The following is a 19111-nucleotide window of genomic DNA, read 5'->3' as shown; positions in this document are numbered from 1 at the left end:
CCCCTTCAAGGGCCATTTAATAAAAACAAACAACAACAAAATAACATTTGGGCTAGAATTGTAGTTTAGTTATAGTGCTAGCATTTGTGAGGATCTGAGTTTTATCCCACCACTGCAAAATAATAATAATGAAACCCTCTTCCAGAAACAAATGGAAGCAGATGCAGAAATCTACAACTAACCATTGGGCCAAGCTCCTGGAGCACAATTGAAGTGAGGGAGGAGCAACAATATGAACAAAAGAGTCAAGACCATGATGGGGAAACCCACAGAATCAGCTGACCTGAGCTAGTGAGAGAGATCACTGACTCAGGTTTGACAAATGGGGAACCTGCATTAGACGGAATTAGACTTCCTTAATGTAGGTGACAGTGGTGTGACTGGGGCAATATATGAGGCCACAGGCAATGGGTCCAAGATCTAACACTAATACACAAACTAACCTGGTGAAGCCCATTCTATATGGAGAGATATCTTGCCCAGCCTAGAACAGGGGTGTGAGGGTAGAGAGGTGTCTTGGTCCTGCCTCAAGGAGATGATGGGACATACTTAGTAGACTTCCTAGGGGAGGCCTTACCCTCTCCATGGAGCAGATGGGAGGAGGGGGAATTAGAGGGAGCAGGAGGAGAGGGAGGGAGGGAGAACTGGGATTGGAATGTAAAAAATAAATTAATAATAACAAAATATATTAGAGGTGAGATATTTGCATAAGAAAGCCAGAGGCCTTTCCTTCACTTTCCTATCTATGGCTTTGTAACTTTTTATCATTTGGAAAATACTAGGTCACAGGGTCATAGCAGATCTTCCTAATATTAATGCATTTCATTATATACCAAATTACATTCAGGAGCTGGAGAGATGACTCCGCATAAGAGTTATTTCTGTGCAAGAACAAGGACCTAAGTTCCTATGCCAACATCCATGTCAAAAACTGGGTGTGGCTGTAAGAATACCTGTAACTTGTAGGGATGAGACAGTTCATTGAAGCTTGATGGCCACCAGACTACCTCTGGGTTCTTCAGTGAGCGACTCTCAAAGGAATAATTCAGAATGTGATAAAAACTTGAGGCAACCTCTTTTGGCCTCTGCATGCAAACACACACACACACACACACACAAAATTAAACAAAAAGCTTTTCTGTTCATAAATAATAAGCTTTCAGAATGAAGCCAGAAGAAAATATAGTTCACTCATAATATTAAAAAATGAAACCAATGACTAAACCTAATTAAGGGAGTAAAATGTATCTACAACCCATGGATTCAATGTAATTCCTACCAAAATTCCAACGATATCTCACACAATTAGAAAAAAAAAATTCATATGAACTCACAAAACACCCACAGTAGCCAATCAAAGGCAGAAAGAACAATACTGTAGACATCATAAGCTGACTTCAAGTTATGCTACAGAAACATAGTAACAAAAACAACACATAGACCCAGAAATCCACAACAGCCACTTAATGCTTGATGAAAATGTCAAAAACAAGCATCAAAAAGCCATCAACATGGATCATGCTTGCCATGCAAGCCTGACTACCTGAGTTTAATCCTTGAAATTCATATAAAGGGAGAAGTTTTGAAAAAACTGACTCCTCAGGTTGTCCCTGGACCTCCACATGTATGCTGTGGCACATGCACACCTAAAAACACATCTCTCACACACATACCCACAATGATCAATAAAATAAAAAAATATTAAATGTAAAAGTGAACTCAACTCTAGACTTCACTCACATACATACCCCTTCTCTATAGGCAAATTAATAGTAATTAGATTAGGCCATCAGAGATCAGTACATGATTACTGAACGTAGTCTCAGCACTGACAGATGAGGCAGGAGGCTCCCCAGTTTGAAGCCAGCCTGGGACAAACAAGGAGAACCTGTCTCAAAACAATAATACCCGTTCTTTTAGGCTGGAGAGATGGATCAGAAGCCAAGAGCACTTGTTCTTATGCAGGACCCAGGTTCAATTCCCAGTACCCACATGGTAGCTCACAACCCATTCATTCATAATTCCAATTCCAAGGAATCTGATGCCCTCTGTGAGCAACAGGCACACACATAGTGCATATGCATACATGTACACATACATATGTGTAGGCAAAATACCCATACACATAAAATAAATTTAAAACATAATTGTTCCTTCAGAACTGGAAAAGAAAAAAAGGTCTGCTTTTCTGCACCTACTAATTATTAGAATATTTTAAAAAATTAAATATTACCTTCATATGTATTATTGTAAGTTTTTTAAAAAGATAATTTTTCCGGGCTGGAGAGATGGCTCAGAGGTTAAGAGCACTGACTGCTCTTCCAGAGGTCCTGAGTTTGGTTCCCAGCAACCACATGGTGGCTCATAACCATCCGTTATGAGATCTGGTGCCCCTTCTGGTGTGCAGATATACATGGAAGCAGAATGTTGTATACATAATAAAATCTTTAAAAAAAGATAATTTTTCCATGTGTATGGGTATTTTGCCTGCACACATTTCTGTCTGGTGCCTGCAGAGGTCAGAAGAAGGCATTAGATCTCTTGGAACTGGAGTTACAGACAGGTGTTTACCACCATCAGGATGCTGGAAACTAAACCCAGGTCCTCTACAAGAGCAACAAATGCTCTTTCCTGCTGAGCTGTCTCTCCAGTCTCATAAGGTATTATCTTTAAAGGTTTGTTTTTATGGGTGTATGTGCACATGGGTGAAGATGTCAGTAGAGGCCAGAGCAAAATGTCCAGGTAGTTGTGAGCCAGCTGATGTGGGTGCTGGGAACCAAGTTCTGGTCTTCTGCAAGAGCGTATGCACTATTGACAGCCAAGCCTTCTTTCCAGCCCCAAAGATTACTTTTAGAAGAGAAAAGACTTGTGGTGTGGAGGTAGGAGAATCAGGAGTTCAAGGAAATCTAAGGTTACATGAAACCCTGTCTCAAAAAACCTGACAAAAAGAAAGACACCAAGCAGTATGGAAGAAAGGCAGATAGACAGCCTTCAGTGCTAGCTATGCTGTTATATTGTTATTGTTACAGACAGGAAATTCTTAGCCAAGACACTTAGGCTTTTTTGTTTGTCAAGACAGGGTTTTCCGTGTAACCACCCTGGCTGTCCTGGAACTCACATTGTAGATCAAGCTGGCCTCAAACTCACAGAATAAGAAAATACTGGCCAGGTTGATAGACTTTCTGGCAGGTCCATTTCTGAGTTTCCAGAAAATGGAAATGCCAGAAGCTTAAAAAGGTAACCCCACAAGGCCACCAGATCTCCCATCAAAATCCAGTAGGGCAAGAGTGCATTGCATCCAGACATATTTATTTCCTACCCGTATACCTCATGCCTACATGTGAGCAAGCACATCCAGTGCATATAGGTCAAACAAACACAGGACAAACAGAACTTTTAACCTGTAAGGTCCGTTTTTTCCTTTTTTGGTCTCACATTACTGGGAACCAAACCTGAGTCCTCTATGAGATCAAGTGCTCTTACCCAGCAGTGGTGGCACTGACCTTTAATCCTAGCACTTGGAAGGCAGAGGCAGGCGGATCTTTGTGAGTTCTGTGACAGTCAGGGCTGTTACATAGAGAAACTCCATATTGAAAAACCCAAACAAACAAAACAACAACGAAACAAGTGCTCCTAACTGCTAAGCCAACTGTTTAGTCCTTGTTTAGTTTTTTCAGTCAGGGTCTCCTTCTAAAGCCCAGACAGGAATGGCACTCACTGTGTAGCCCAGGTTGTCCTTAAGCACATTATTCTATCTCAGCCTCTTAGTGTTGGGTTGCCTGCTGTAGAGGTGCTGTGGAGTCACTTTTTTGTTTCAAAGATTAAGCTAGAAGAACACAAAGCCTAACATATGCATCAGCACTGCCCCTTGTCTTCTAGATTAGAGAAAATAGGAAACACTGCTGCAATCTATTAACATAGGCAATGGCTAAAGGCCTACAATTCTGCAATTTGAAGCAAAGGTTCATCATATATTCCTTTAAAAAACATCATTTACCTTTAAAGTGGCTATTTTGTAGGAAATTAAAAGAATCTTTGGGTTCCATTTCATTTTCTCCTTGGATTTTTAGGTCTCCAACACTCACTCTATCTAATGCAGTTATTGAAATGTCTCCAGCATCCAGGAAGACACAATGAACTTTTGGGTTTTTTCTAACCTTAACCTGGGAATAGTAGAGGTCCTTGATGTTCTCATGGGAGCAAATGTCCTGAAATAGCAGGGGAGTGGTGAAGGGAGCATGTTCAATCATCTAAGGGTTTGTTAGCAGACTCCAAACAGGAAAAACCGGACTTCTCTTCCAAAGGCTTATTTGAACAATCTAGTCATCGAGGCTGTATAAAAATTATTCTATGTTTGATAACTTTCAAGGCCCAAAGGACCATTCTCAAGAGACAACCTTATGTTATCTGGATTCTAAATTCCCATTACATTAAAAGGGTGTGTGTGTGATCTCAAGTAATTTAATATGCCTGCCTACATTTTACATTTATCTTATGAAATGGGCCTTAGTGGAGGCAGAGAGGCCAGTAACACCATTGTAGAAGGGTGACAGCACCATGGAGGAGACTGAGAGCAGTGGAGGATGAAGTCAAGAGAGCCAATAGTCCCAAACCCAGTAAGAGTTAGTGAGAGCCTCAACCCCTGCTGGTAGCTTCTTGTTGATGAATGAACTAGCTACAGAAGGCGAGGGAAAGGGATGTGCAAGTTTGTCTCCTAAATGAAGGTAGTTGTCAATCACTAAGGCTTTTAGCTGAGTGTGGTAACACAGGCCTGTAATCCCAGCATTTGGGAATTCCCAGGTATATAAAGAATTCAATGCCAGTCTGAGATGCATGAGACTGTCTCAAAGAACGGAAGTTGTTAAGGGATGTTTCCTCTCACACACTCATAGGAGACCTCCCCATCATTCTCCACCCATTTGCCTTGACAGCAGACTTTTAAACCAAATAAGCTGTTGCTCTAGGGTAGGACAAATAATCCCTACTCAATGACAAATAATTCATGCATTGGCTAGGGACTCATTTACTCTAAGTAGAAAAATTGGGCTGAAGTAATAACTCAATGGTAAAGTGTTTACTTAGTACTCCCTACCTGGCTTTTACCCTACCACCATTTTGAACATAGAGATCTCCCTGTTTGCCCATGCTGACCTCCAAATTCTGGGTTTAAGTGATCCTCCCATGCCTCTTGAGTAGCTGAGATTACAAGTGTCTAACAACTTACTTGCCTGGCTCCTCTGTGATTTTGAAATAGGAAGTGGAGGAAGCACCTGGAATAAGCTACAAACCAGCTATAAAGGAAAAGTCAAGGAACAAAAGGGAAGTTATCAGTGCCGTATTGGGTCAGCTAGGGTACCACTAACATAACATATGTCAGTAATATGAATACTCAAAGTTCATAATTTAAAGTTGTTAAAAGGACCATTTACAGAGGTATAGACAATCTTCTGGGAAATCAACAGAGTATAGCAGAGCACCCTGAGGGCTGGTGGCTATTATCCAGCTACCTAAAGGGACAAAGGTGAGAATACAGAGCCCTTTAAAGAGAAAGCACTACAGACAACCTTTGGTGATCTACCTTTAGGAATGAGGGCTGTGAACTTCCCTGTCTTCATACCTTTCACTGTTCACATACTGGAGGGCAAGACTGGACATTGCTACCATCTAGGGAGGTTAGACTTATGTGGTACAAGGTCAGGAGAAGGGGGAATGGGTTTGCCAAGTGTGCTGGCACATGATTGCAACTCCAGGCAGCACTTGGGAGGCTAAGGCTGATAGATTGTAAATTTGAAGTCAGCCCAGGTCACAAGGCAAGTTCCAGGCCAGGCTGGGCTACATAATGAGACTCAGTTGCAACAAACCAAAATAAAACAAAAAAGTACAAACCAAACAAACAAACAAAACACAGAAAACCCACTTTGCAGACCCTTCCCATGTACCTATTACTCTACTTCTTAGTAAAATCTTGCTTCCTCTTCAAAAACAAAACATGAAACAAATAAAAAGAATAAAGAAAGACTAGAATGAATATGAAGGGACAAAAAGAAGTAGTTTACAAGAAGCAGTTGCAGCTGGTCTGTGGAGGCCCACACCTTTAATTCCAGCACTTGGGAGGCAGAGGCAGGTGGCTCTCTATGAGTTCAAGGCCACTTCTGCTACAGAGCAAGTTCCACGACAGCCAAGGCTACACAGAGAAAACTCTGTCTCAACAAACCTAAATAAATAAATAGATGATAGATAGCCAGCTCCTGTCATGAGCAATAAATAGCAAATAATAAATAATAATAAATAATAAATCCTGCCACTGCATTCTAGAGTCCCTGAAACCACAACTGCCCTCCAGTTCTCTCCCTGCAAAGCAAATAGTTTCCTAGAGACATTGTTTCTTAATCATCCTTCACCTTGACTTAAGAAGTCTGTGACTTGTTTGTTTGTTCATTTGTTTTTTGAGGCAGAGTTTCTCTGTAGCCCTAGTTGTCCTGGAACTAGCTCTGTAGACCAGGCTGGCCTCCAACTCACAGAGATCCATCTGCCTCTGCCTCCTGAGTGCTGGGATTAAAGGCAGGCATGTTCCACCACCGCACAGCAGCACAGCAAGTCTTTGACTCTTATAGACAATGACGAGCTGGGGTGAGAACTTAGTAAAGTACTTGTGAGGATTTGAGTTTGATGTCCAGAACCCACTGGGGGAGGGGGACAAGCATGGTGGCACTAGGGAAGCACAGACTCACTGGACAGCTGGCCTAGCCTATGTGAGTTTAAGCCAGTGACTTTAAATGTGTGCACACCCCCGCCCCCAACTTTGGAAAGACACTATCACATTTCCTTTTTCTCCATTGACTCAGTCATGTACTTGAACAAGCACAATGGTAAAAATGAATAAAATGTGTTCAGAATCACATTGACTGGCATTTGTTGGTACACTTACATACAAGAGTTACATATTTCCTAACAATACTTAAAAAAAAAACACTTATAATAAGAACAGCTAGTTAGGTTGGAAGTTAAAACTCAAAGAGCCACCAGGAATAGAGCTCTAAAGTTGGCATTGGGCAATAGAAATGGAAATACAGTCCTCATTGAATAGCAGCCAGATTCAGGAGGTTGCTTAGGGTCAGGTAAACCAGAGATTTCTGTGTAGAAAACAAGAAAAGCCTTACTGTTTATAGCAGATGTAATGTGTGAAGTGGTGAATACAGTATTTAACATGGTTGGGGTCGGCGTGAGGTGGAGAAAAACTCTTCACCAGTAGGAACATGCTCTCAATGATGACCTGGCACCAGATATAACTTTATTAAGCCATAAGAATAGTATGTACAGCCAATATTACTTTAAATCAAATTTCAATGCTAAGCAGAAAGGTCTTACTAGGTTTACCAAAACCTGCACTATTTTAATACCCATTGTAGGAAAGAAAAATTAGGAACATAGTTAAGTTGTGATCAAGTGCTATTTCCATAAACTAAGGATGGGTGATAAACTGGAAGTGATGGCTTACCTCCCCTAATCTCAGCACTTGGGAGGTAGAGTCACAGTCACTGTTCAAGGCTAGGGGCTGGAGAGATGACTTGAAGATTAAGAGCACTTGCTGTTTCGTTTCCCAGTAACAAGCATACTGAGCAGTTCACAAGAGCCTGTTATCTCTAGCTTAAAGAGGATCTGATACCTCTGTTGTATCAGGGTACCTGCGCACATGTGCACACGAGCTCTCTCTCTCTCTCTCTCTCTCTCTCTCTCTCTCTCTCTCTCTCTCTCTCTCTCTCCTCTCTCCTCACTCACACACACACACACACACACACACACAAATTTAAAAATAGAATAATTCTTGCTGGGCAAGGCTGTCTACGCCTTTAATCCCACCATTTGTGAGGCAGAGGCAGGTGGTTCTAAAAAAAGAATAAATCTTCGAAATGGAGTGTTGAGTGTTCAAAGCCTGCTGGGTGTGGTCCTTATGCCTTTAATACCAGCCCTAGGGACGCAGAGCCAGGAAAACCTAAAAGAATAAATCTTAAAAAAGAAAAAAAGTTCAAGACTAGCCGGATGTGTGGTACTCAACGCATATAGTCACTGCAGCATTTAAAAGGCTGAGGCAGTCGGGCGTTGGTGGTGCAACACCTTTGATCCCAGCACTTGGGAGGCAGAGACTGGTGGATCTCTGTGAGTTCGAGACCAGCATGATCTACAGAGCTAGTTCCAGGACAGGCTCCAAAGCCACAGAGAAACCCTGTCTCGAAAAACCAAAAAGGAAAAAAAAAAAGAAAGAAAGAAAGAAAGAAAGAAAGAAAGAAAGAAAGAAAGAAAAAGCCTAAGGCAGGCACATTCCTTTGAGTTCAAAACCAGAATGGTTTAGTTGATGCTTCCAAGTCAGCCTGGACTTGAGTGGACCGCTCAAGTGGACTGTCTCAAAAGCATGCGGAAAAAGAAAGCTTAAGGCCTGCTGGGCGTTGGTGGTGCACGCCTTTAATCCCAGCACTCGGAAGGCAGAGGCAGGAGGATCTCTGTGAGTTCCAGACCAGCTTGGTCTACAAGAGCTAGTTCCAGGACAGCCTCTAAAGCCACAGAGAAACCCTGTCTCAAAAAAAAAAAAAAAAAAAAAAAAAGGATGCTTAAGGCCAGCCTTGATCTTGAGTTCAGGATCAACTTGCTACGCGAGACCCTGTCTGAAATCATCAAAACCCACTAAAAAGGTAAAAACTGGAGAACGGTGAGAAATGTTAAGTATTTGCTTTACTCAAGAGCACTGAAAAAGCATTTCGTTGTCTGTGGGGTGAAATCAGGACGGACAAGTGGCCTCCTTGGAATTCCTGGGCTCGGTCTTCCCTTGGACTCAGGATCAGGAGTGCCCGTGGTGCCCACAGCCTCACTGGGAAACTTTGCCGGGATCCTGAGAAGCTGCTCCCATGAAGGGCCTGCAGCGCTTCACATTAGCGGAAATGAACCGCCTGGTTGATCATCCAGGTCCCTGCGGAAAGCCCTCGTCCCGGGTTCACATAGGCAGGAGTGGGGAGTAGCAGGTTCACCTTCGCCCGCTGCTGGGGAGTGGCCCACAGCAAACCACGCCCGCCGCACTCGGGAAGACTGTTCAGGCCGCGGTCGCGCAGCTAGGCGATTAGGGGAGCCGGTGTGTAGCCACGTCACTCTCTGGGGTGCTCCGCCCTCTACACGCCCTCTACATGCCCCGCCTCTAGTCTCACGTTTGCCTCTGCAAGCCCTGCCCCTCACATTGACTCTCCCTCCGGTTCTCGCCGGGATCCTTAGGCACCTTGCCTACCGAACGCTGGTCCTCCTGGTCACCTCTCCCTCCCTCCGAACACCTCGCCCTCTGCACGCCCCGCCCACTGGCCCTCCTCTCCCTGTGCGCGCCCCGCCTCTTGTACGCCTCGCCCTCGATACGCTCCGCCCACTAACCCGCCTCGCTCTCTGCACGCTCCGCCCCCGGCTGCCTCGCCCTCTGCACGCCCCGCCCCCTGGGGCAGTTACCGGCTCAGGCCGCGCGCGGCTCCTCAGCTCTCCTAGAGATCCTTCAGCCTGGCTGGAGCACCGCGTTGTCGTCCGCGCCCGCTGAGGGCTCGCGGCTCGGGCGCGCCCGGCGCGTGTGGCGAGCTCCGGCCGTGCGCTGCGACGAGGCCGGGCGGCGGGCGGTTAGCGCTCCGCTCGGCGGGCGGGGAGGAGCGGCACGCCGAGCGCTGCACGCCTCGGCGGGCGGGTTCCGCGTCCCAGGACCGAAGCGGGTCTGTGCCCCCGTGTGGAGAGAGGGGCGGCCGGGCTCCCTGGACCCGGACGGCCCCCGGCTGGGCAGGAGGCTGGGGCCAGGGGCCGGCCATGTCGCCGCTAGGACCCCCCGCCGTGGCCGGCGACCGGACGCGCTGTTGGCAGCGGCGAGCCGGCGGGCGGAGCAGCCGGCGCCAGGCGAGCGGGAGGGCAAGGAGGCGAGGGAGGAGCGGGCCGCGGCCGCCACCAGCGCGGGGGCGCGGGGAGAGCCGTCGCCGGCGCTCGTGCTGGGACACAGCGTGCCGCAAGCGGCCGTGCCCGTGAGGCCGCTGGCGCTGCACCTGGCACACAAGGCGCGCGCGCCCGGGGGTCCCTTCGGCGGGGAGGCCCCACCGCCACCACCGCCGCCGCCGCCGCCGCCGCCGCCGCCGCCAGCACCGCGGGACTCTCCCGAGGACGCCCGAGAGGACCCTGCGGCAGGCGGCCCCGAGGACAAGCCGCCGCCGCCGCCGCCAAAGGGGAACCCGTGGACCAAGAAGCTGCCGCAGCACCTGTCCCCCGTGGGCACCGGCGCGCCGCCGCCCGCTCAGGACGCCCCAGAGGCCGGTGAGTGCGGTCCGCGGGAGGTGCTGGGTTCCTAGGTGTCATTCAACGTGCCGATTTACATAAATGGACATCTGGGAGAGGGAGCGACAGGAAGAGGTGGGACCTCAGGTTCTCCTTGACGGCTAGGGGCACGGCGTGGGTGACTGGGCACCGCGGCCCGGCTCGACTTGTGCCTTCACGTGTCGGCGACCTGGACGTAGTGAAGACTATGGGAAAGTTTCCGTGAACTTGCCTGAGTGTAAGCGAGTCAGAATAAGCGGATTTGCGTGCAAGTTCCAAGCAAGATCGGGCTCGCTCGTGAAGTAACTGGTGAAATGCAAAGTGTCAGAAGGCTGCTAGGTAGTTGTGGCTCTGAATGTAGCTGGCATTGAGGTGGTTTTCGGTCGTGTTTCAGAATGCCTGACATAGGACAGTTGATTGAGAGTCTGGATCGCACGGCTGGTCCCATGGTAGCCTGCGCTTTAGAGATTGGGTTGTGCCATTGCGTTCGAATGCTGACCAATGCAATATGGACCTTAGGGCTTTATTTGGGTTGCAGCAACTGTAGTTTAGAAACTACTGACCTGTACTTGGTAGCGCACGCCTGTAACCCCATGGATGTGGAAGATTGGGCGTTCGAAGCCAGACTGAGCAATTTAGTAAAGTATTTCAAAAGGAAAGAAAGAAAAGAATGGAAATGCTGAGAGGAAAAAAAAACTGTACTAAAATAACTGGGCTTTCTATGGAAATAGAGGTTGTTTTGTTGTCAAGTTTTCTCTGTTCTGAGGAGACTCGGTGGAACAGCCGAAGTTTGAGCATGTTTACGGGGTTGTGGGGGTCAAATGCAGCCAAAGGATCCTGTACAAATGTGATAGTTGTATCTGTAGGGAGGAGATAAATGTTGACTTAGTTTCTTAGCTTTTGCACGGAAATCCTCATTAATTTTTTGTTTGTTAGTTATTTTGTTTGCTTTTGAAACATGATCTGAGTAGCCCAGGCTGGTCTGGAACTCTTGTTCCTCCTGCTACTGCCCTCCTTCCAATTGCTGGGTTTATAGGTATTTCTCCTCTTCAATGCTTACTAAATTTTGGCACTTTAACGGGAAAAAAACCTACTGAATTTTGCTCTCCATTAGTATTGGCATAATTCTGGCCTAGCTGAAAAGAGCTGTTTACTACCATTGCTAAGTGAATAAAACATGCTGTGCCAAGTCTCTCTAAAATTTAGTAAGAAAAGAAAGCCCTTGTTGATTGCTTTATTGACAGTTACCTCTCCTTGTTACCTCTCCTTGTCTAGATTTGTATTTATTGAACTACCAAATATGAAGTCAGTTTTTATAAACCCAGTTTTTTAGACTTTAAAACTTTTCAGAGGGACTTGGGATTCTTTTTTTTTCCCTTCTTCCTATGCTGGGGATGAGCCTGGGGCCCAGTGCTTTATCATCAAGCTGCAAATGCAGATTTCCTACACCCCCTCAGGAATTTTTAATTGCAAATTACTTGGAAAAATCTTTGACAGTTGACCTACTTGTGCCTTGGATCTTCAGTTTTTCTTAGATTAAGAATAGTGACACTAATAGCCGGGAGTTGGTGGTGCACCTTTAATCCCAGCACTCGAGAGGCTCAGGCAGGAGGATCTCTGTGAGTTCGAGGCTAGCCTGGTCTCCAGAGTGACTGCCAGGATAGGCTCCATAGCTACACAGAGAAACCCTGTCTTGGGAAAAAAAAAAAAAAGGAGAGAGAAGAAAAAAAAATAGTGACACTTAACTGGGAATATGACCTATACCTGTAATTCCAGCAGGAGGATCATGAGTTTTAGGTCAGCCTGGACTACACTCAAGACCAGGATCTCAAAATCAAAAGGAGCCTGGCCTGGTGACTCACTCTTTAGTCCCAGCACTCTTGAGGGAGTGACAAATAGATATCTGAGTTCAAGGCTAGCCTCATCTACCTAGTGACTTAAGACAGCCAGGGATATGTAGGGAGACCCTGTCTCAAAAACAAAAGAAAAAATCAAAAGGAGTTTCAGTTGTATCAATGTTTCTTTATTGACAACTCTTACTTCTTGGTCACTCTGCAATATTAACAATGCTTTTCTTCATTATGTTAGGGTAGCAACCCTGAATCTAAACTGTTCCTCCACAGTGTCTAATAGGTAACCTAAATAAGAGATTGTGGTATAGGAATGCACTGCTGAAAGAAGCAGATGATAGTTTAGTTGTTACTAACTAACTAGTTGACTTTTGGTAAGGTTTAATGGGCTTGTAAATTAATGACATGGATTGGTTCATGTTTTCTATTTGTTTTTTTGTTGTTTGTTTGTTTTTCGTTTTTTCAAGACAGGGTTTCTCTGTGGTTTTGGAGGCTGTCCTGGAATTAGCTCTTGTAGACCAGGCTGGCCTAGAACTCACAGATCTGCCTGCCTCTGCCTACCGAGTTTTGGGATTAAAGGTGTGAGCCACTACCCCCCACCTGGTTTTTTGTTGTTGTTGTTTTAATTTTTTTTTTTGGTTTTTGTTTTGAGATGGCATTTTCTGAATTATCCAGGCTAGCAACAAACCCAAGCCTCCCCCTCAAACCTGCCCCTGGGATGATGGGCATAGAGGAGCCAATTTTTTTTTTTTTTTTTTGTTTGATTGATTGTTTTTCAAGACAGGGTTTCTCTGTAACAGCCCTGGCTGTCCTGGAACTCACTTTGCAGACCAGGCTAGCCTCAAACTCACAAAGATCTGACTGTCTCTGCCTCCCAAGTGCTGGGATTAAAGGTGTACACCACCACTCCTATTAGACCCACTTCTTAACACTAGAGTGTTTTATACTTGAAAGCTAGGTACTGTGGCCTCTCATTTCCCTAAGAAAAATCAATAGGATGATATAGGGCTTGGGCAGATGGTTCAGTGGTTAAGAGTACTTACTGAAAAAAAAAAAGAGAGAGAGAGAGAGAGAACTTACTGCTCTTTCAGAGGACTCTTTTCATTTCTAGCACCCACATCAAGAGGCTAACCCAGTTCCAGAGGATCTATTGCCCCTGATCCTTGAGGGTGTCTGCACATGGGTGGAGACATACACAAAAATAAAAAGTAAGAAAATTTCTAAAGTATGAAATAAAAAAGGATGAGATGTGTAATGGTACATACCTATAGCCCCAGCTACTCAGACTGAGGCTGCAAGATCAACTACACCTAGGAGTTTGAGACCAGCCAAAGAAGTATAGTGAGGCAGGACTTGGAGAGAAAGGTGGCTCAGAGGTTAAGATCATATATAGTGTTTTTTTCAGAGGATCTGAGTTTCAGTTCCCAGAATCCACATTGTGTAGCAAATAGCTGCCTGTAATTCCAAATCCAGAGAGTCTCAATACCCTCTTCTCTCCTTGGGCCCCTGTACTCACATGCACATAGATAAACACATAATTAAAGTTAAATAAAGTAAGACCTTGTATCAAAAAGAGAAAATAGTAATGATAAATAATCAAATATGTCCAGAGATCATTTAGGACTTAAAGGATGCATATTAAGCTATATTAAGTTAGCAATTTATTGAGAGGACGGTCTTAGAATTTATTTTAAAATAGGATACTCTTTTGAGACAGAGTTTCTTTTTAGCTTTAGAGTCTGTCCTAGAACTTGCTTGCTCTGTAGACCAGGCTGACCTGGAATGTCCAGAGATCACTTGCCTCTGCCTCTGCAGCGCTGGAATTAAAGGTGTGTGCCACTACTGCCCAGCAGTGCCACAGTGGTTAATGTGAAGATCAGAGAACAGCTTTGGGGCAGTCGTTTCTCTTAGATCATGTATGTTCTGGGGACCAACTTGGCGGCAAGCTCCCTTACCTACTTAGCCAGCCATATCGGCAGTCTAACCTCTAGACAAAAGTGAGGCAGATTTTCTTTTTTTTTGGTGTTTTTGAGACAGGGATTCTCCGTATTGCTTTGGAGCCTGTCCTGGAACTCACTCTATAGACCAGGCTGGCTCCCATGTTTTGAGGCACACCTCCACTTTTAGGATGGCCCTGGTGATATATTGCTGTTTCTGGGAAACCAGATAAAACACTTCAACCAAAACCAGGCCCACCTAGAAATGTCTTGAATTCAGTATTGAGACTTCTGATCTAAGATCTTCTCAAACTATCCTAAGCTTGTGTTAGTTATAATTTAACAACCCCTTCATTAACAGTCTATGGTTTGCTAATCACTTGCTTGTAGCTGTAGTTGTATAGTAAAAAAATCAGTCTTGTATAATTTCACAAAAACTCGGAATATAAAATATTGATATTTTGCCCATTTTTTCATATTTATTCTTTGACCCTGTGTTGTTTTGAGAAAGGATTTCACTATATAGCCTTGGCTGACCTGGAATTCACTATGTGGACTAGGCTGCCCCCAGATCCACCTGCCTTTGCCTCCCTAGTACTGGGATTAAAGGCATTTGCTGTCCTGCCTGGCTTTATGTTACTATTTATCAACCCACTTTTCTCCTTTTTTTTTTTTTTAACCACAAGTAAGTAAGTTTGCTGTTTAAACCTTCATGAAATACATCTTAAGCAAATTATATATATATATATATATATATATATATATATCCTAAAAATAAAACTGTTGGGGCTCAGTTGGCAGAGTGCTTACCTCACATAGCTGAGCCTGTGCATTTCATCTCAACATACACCACAGAGAAGACCCATAACTCTTGATCTTTTGATATTCCCTTCAAAAAAAAGTTCAAAAAAAATCATGTTACTGATTAATCAGTTTCCTTAATTTTTTTTTTTTAGATGTTTCTAGCAATTCCTTTAAAAAGTGTATTCTATAGATGTGCTTGGAGCATGAAATTTCATCCACCCTTTTTATTTAAAGTACTGATTGGTTTTTAAGTTTAATTTAATTTAAAATTTGAGATTGGGCTTTGTGTACCTCAGGCTGGCCTGAAACTAAGTAGCTTAAGCAGTCCTTGAATTTCTGATCTTCCTGCCTTCACTTCCGAAATATGGTGATTCAAGGCCTGTGCCACTTCATCACCATAGTGATGTCTAGTTGTTATAAAGGCTAATCCTTTATAATCTAGACTCACTTTTAAAATTGTGGAGTAATCCATAGATATAGCTCATATAGGTAATTTAGAGCCTTGCTTGTTCCCTTCCCTTATCTTGACAAAACAGCTTTTTTGTTTGTTTTTGTTTTTCAAGAGACTGGGTTTCTCTGAAACACACCTGACTGTCCTGGAACTCACGCTTTAGACCAGGTTGGCCTTGAACTCACAGAGATCCCCTGTCTCTGCTTCCCAAATGCAGGAATTAAAGGCATGTGCCACCACTGGCTGACAATGCAGCATTTTATATGTATCTTTTGTGTTTGTTTACATCTTTCCCTAGGGTAAATGTAGAAATGAAGTGTTATTTTGCAGGGTATTACTGTTTGACACATTGCTTTCCAGTGACTATAAATTGATATTTTCTTTGTTAGCAAAAGAGAGAATTAAGTCTTTCCTTGTTTTTGAGTTTTGGAGTTTTCTCCTCTTTTAGATAAGAATCTTGCTTTGTAGGTCAGATTAGCCTTAGGGGTTTTGGTTTTATTTCCATTTTTGTTTTTGAGTTTTTTACCTCAGCCTTTCCAGTGCTGGAATTATAGACTTGCAAAAATCCATCAACCTGGATTTTTGGATATATTTTTTAAAGATTTGTTTCCCTATTTTATGAGTTTTTGGTTTTTGTTTTGTTTTGTTTTGTTTTACCTGAATGTATGTCTTTTACCACCTGTGTGCATAGTGTCTTCAGAGGCTAGAAGATGGCATTGGATCCCCTGGAGCTAGAGTTCCAGACAGTTGTGATCCACCATGTGGGTTCTGGGACCTGGGTCTTCTGCAAGAGCAACCAGTGCTCCTGATCACTAAGCCATCTCTCCAGCCCCAAAAATATTTTTACTGGAGATTTAGGTTTCTTTCTCCACCCCCCCCACCCACCCCCCACCCCCGTTTTTGTCCTATACTCCTGTTTTTGTTGTTGTTTTGCATGGAGAGGTTTTTAAAAACTTTATTTTTTGAGATTATAATATTAATAACATCATTTCCTCCTTTCCTTTCTTCCCTCCAAGCCCTCCTATATACCCCTCCTTGCTCTTTTTCAAATTTATGACCTCTTTTTCATCGTTATTCCTGTATATATTCATTCCTATACATAAAAACAGCCTTCTGTGTTTGTTTAATGTTACTTGTATGTATGTTTTCTGGGCTGACCATTTGGTTTTGGATAGCCAGCTGTTTTCTTCCTGGGGAAGACTATTTCTCCCTCTTTGAACATTCCTTTGTATCTTGTAGCTGTTGGTGTAGGACTGAGGCTTTATGGTCATTCCCCTGTCTACTTTGGCATGTATATTATAAGTGTTGTCCTCGATCAGCTAATGTTTAGGTAGTCTTATTAGTAAGACTTTATGGGTGTAGCTTCTGGCATTCCAGTGAGACCCAGTCTCACAGCATACTCCCTGATCCTGATCCTCCTCTGGTTCTTTCTGTCTTCCACCCCCTCTTCTGCAATGTTCCCTGAGCCATAGGTGAATGTGTTGTATGTACTGCAGTTATATCCAATGAGACTGGGCTCCACAACTCTGCATTTTGATTGATTGCCAATGTTGTATGTTCTTTGACATGTTTTATTCATATGCACATATATGTATACACCTACACATGCTATTTCATGTACTTGTAGTGTATTACAGGCACATTTTACCATGCTGTGTTATCTTCTTTCTTTGATAAGAATTCTTTTAAAAAGTATACATATAGTTATTTAATTTATTTGAAACAGGGCCTGTATGTAGCCCTGGGTATCCTGAAACTCTCGATGTAGACCAGGCTGGCCTCTTCAAATATGCCTGCCTCTCTGCCTCCTAAGTGCTGGTATTAAAGCCCTGTGACACTACACTTGACTGTTATATTATTTTTAATTAAGTGCATGTGAATGGGAGGGGTATGCATTTGCCTACAGAGGCCAAAAGATATTATTGAACCTCCTGTAGATGCAGTTACAAGCAGTTATGACCTGCATGACCAAACTCAGGTCCTCTGAAAAAGCAGCAAGAGCTTTAACCAGAAACTATTTCCGCCTACCCCCTCACTTCAAGGAGAATTTCAGATTACAGCCAGCCTTGTTTTGAACTTGGGTAGTTCTCTGCTTCAGTTCCCTATTACCTTTGTTGATAAGTGTTCTATATCCTGTTTAAATCTATTGCTAGCTTTATGGTGTGGGGAAGGCTCTGTGTGTGTGTGTGTGTGTGTGTGTGTGTGTGTGAGAGAGAGAGAGAGAGAGAGAGAGAGAGAGAGAGAGAGAGAGAGAGAGAGAGAGAGAGAGAGACTTATTGTGGTAGGCTCCCAGTCCCAGGCTGGTATGGTTAACTGGTGGCTATACTAGGGAGGAAAGCAGAGACAAGATCAATTCAAGTTTGAGGCCAGCTGGTCTGCATAACCAGTTCCATGTTAGCCAGGACTACACATCCAGACCCTGGCTCAAACAAACAAACCCACATACATACATACATACATACATACATACATACATACATACATACATACATACATACATGAGTGGGTGAGTGAATATAAAAAAAACAAAACCGCAGCTTTAAAACCCTTAATTTAAAGACAGTTCTTATGATCAGCCATTGTGCTGTCTTTCAAGATAAGGACAGTTGATGCAATGTTTGTCTGTTTTGCTTGTTTGGGGCGATGACCTCGAGCATATTGTGTAAGCTTTCTACCTGCCCCTGAACTGCAGCCCAGCCCACAAATTTCTACAGAGACCTGTTACTTTTCTTTTTGTGTCTGAATTCTGGTTGTCCTGGTTGGTTGGTTGTTGCTTTGTCAGCACTAACTAGCATTATCTGAGAAGAGGGAACTACAATTTAGAAAATTCCTTCAAGCCTGGCCTTGGTAGTGCTCACCTTTAAACCCAGCACTTGGAAGGCAGAGGTAGGTAGATCTCAGTTCTAGGCCAACCTGGTCTACAGAGTTAGTTCCAGGACAGCTAAGGCCTGGTTGGGGGGTGGGGGGGAGAAAATTCCTCCATAAAATTGGCCTATAGGCAATTAATGAATGATTGTTGTTGGAGGATCTAACACATTGTGGTGCCATCCCCTGGCTGGTAGCCCTGGGTGTTAAAAGAAAGCAGTCTGAGCAAGCCAGTAAGGAGCACTCCTCAGAGTCCTCTGTATCAGTTTCTGCCTCTGATTTCCTGGCCCTAGCTTCCCTCTCTGATGGACTGTTGTTAACCTAGGAGTGTGAGAAACAAATGTTTTTATCTCCAAGTTGCTTTCGATGATTTCTTTGTTTTTAAAAAAATTATAGCCCGGCGGTGGTGGTACACACTTTTAATCCCAGCACTCAGGAGGCAGAGGCAAATCTCTGTGAGTTCGAGGCCAGCCTGGTCTCCAGAGTGAGTGCCAGGATAAGTTCCAAAGCTACACAGGGAAACCCTGTCTCGAAAAACCAAAAAAAGAGTTGAGGGCTGGGACTGTAACTTGCCTTCCCATTCATGACATGCTAAAAAACAAAATTAAAAGGGAGGGAATTTTACTTAGAAGTTTTAGTTTTAGTTTTATGTTGAATTTTCTCTTTTTTGTTTTGTTATTTTTGTTTGTTTTTAAGACAAGGTTTCTCTATGTAGTCCTAGCTGTCCTAGAACTCACTTTATATACCATGCTGTCCTTAAAACTCAGATCTGCCTGCCTCTGTCTCCTGAGTACTGGTTCTCTCTCTCTCTCTCTCTCTCTCTCTCTCTCTCTCTCTCTCTCTCTCTCTCTCTCCCTCTCTCTCCCCCTCTCTCTCTCCCCCTCTCT

General features: G+C 44.0%; 1 protein-coding gene across 6 annotated transcripts in view; it reads left to right on the top strand.

Moving 5' to 3' along the window:
- Positions 1-10183: 10183 nt before the first annotated feature.
- Positions 10184-19111, top strand: part of Larp1b (La ribonucleoprotein 1B) — a 110162-nt gene continuing 101234 nt past the window's right edge. Inside the window, exon 1 of one of the 6 annotated variants that reach the window (XM_027391921.2) lies at positions 10184-10317. Coding sequence is in view for 1 of the 6 variants with exons in the window: in XM_027391920.2 (XP_027247721.1) it covers positions 10632-10656 (25 nt within the window). In the remaining 5 variants the exon portion in view is untranslated. Of the gene's footprint in view, positions 10318-10409; positions 10657-13278; positions 13376-19111 lie in introns of those variants that run through there. The other 5 variants (XM_027391922.2, XM_027391920.2, XM_027391928.2 and 2 more) reach the window with 5 other exon arrangements.

Source organism: Cricetulus griseus, assembly GCF_003668045.3.
Source record: "Cricetulus griseus strain 17A/GY chromosome 1 unlocalized genomic scaffold, alternate assembly CriGri-PICRH-1.0 chr1_0, whole genome shotgun sequence".
In the NCBI taxonomy this organism is placed as follows: Eukaryota; Metazoa; Chordata; class Mammalia; order Rodentia; family Cricetidae; genus Cricetulus; species Cricetulus griseus.
Note: the sequence above shows the minus strand (reverse complement) of the source record. Positions and strands in the feature narration are given on the sequence as shown.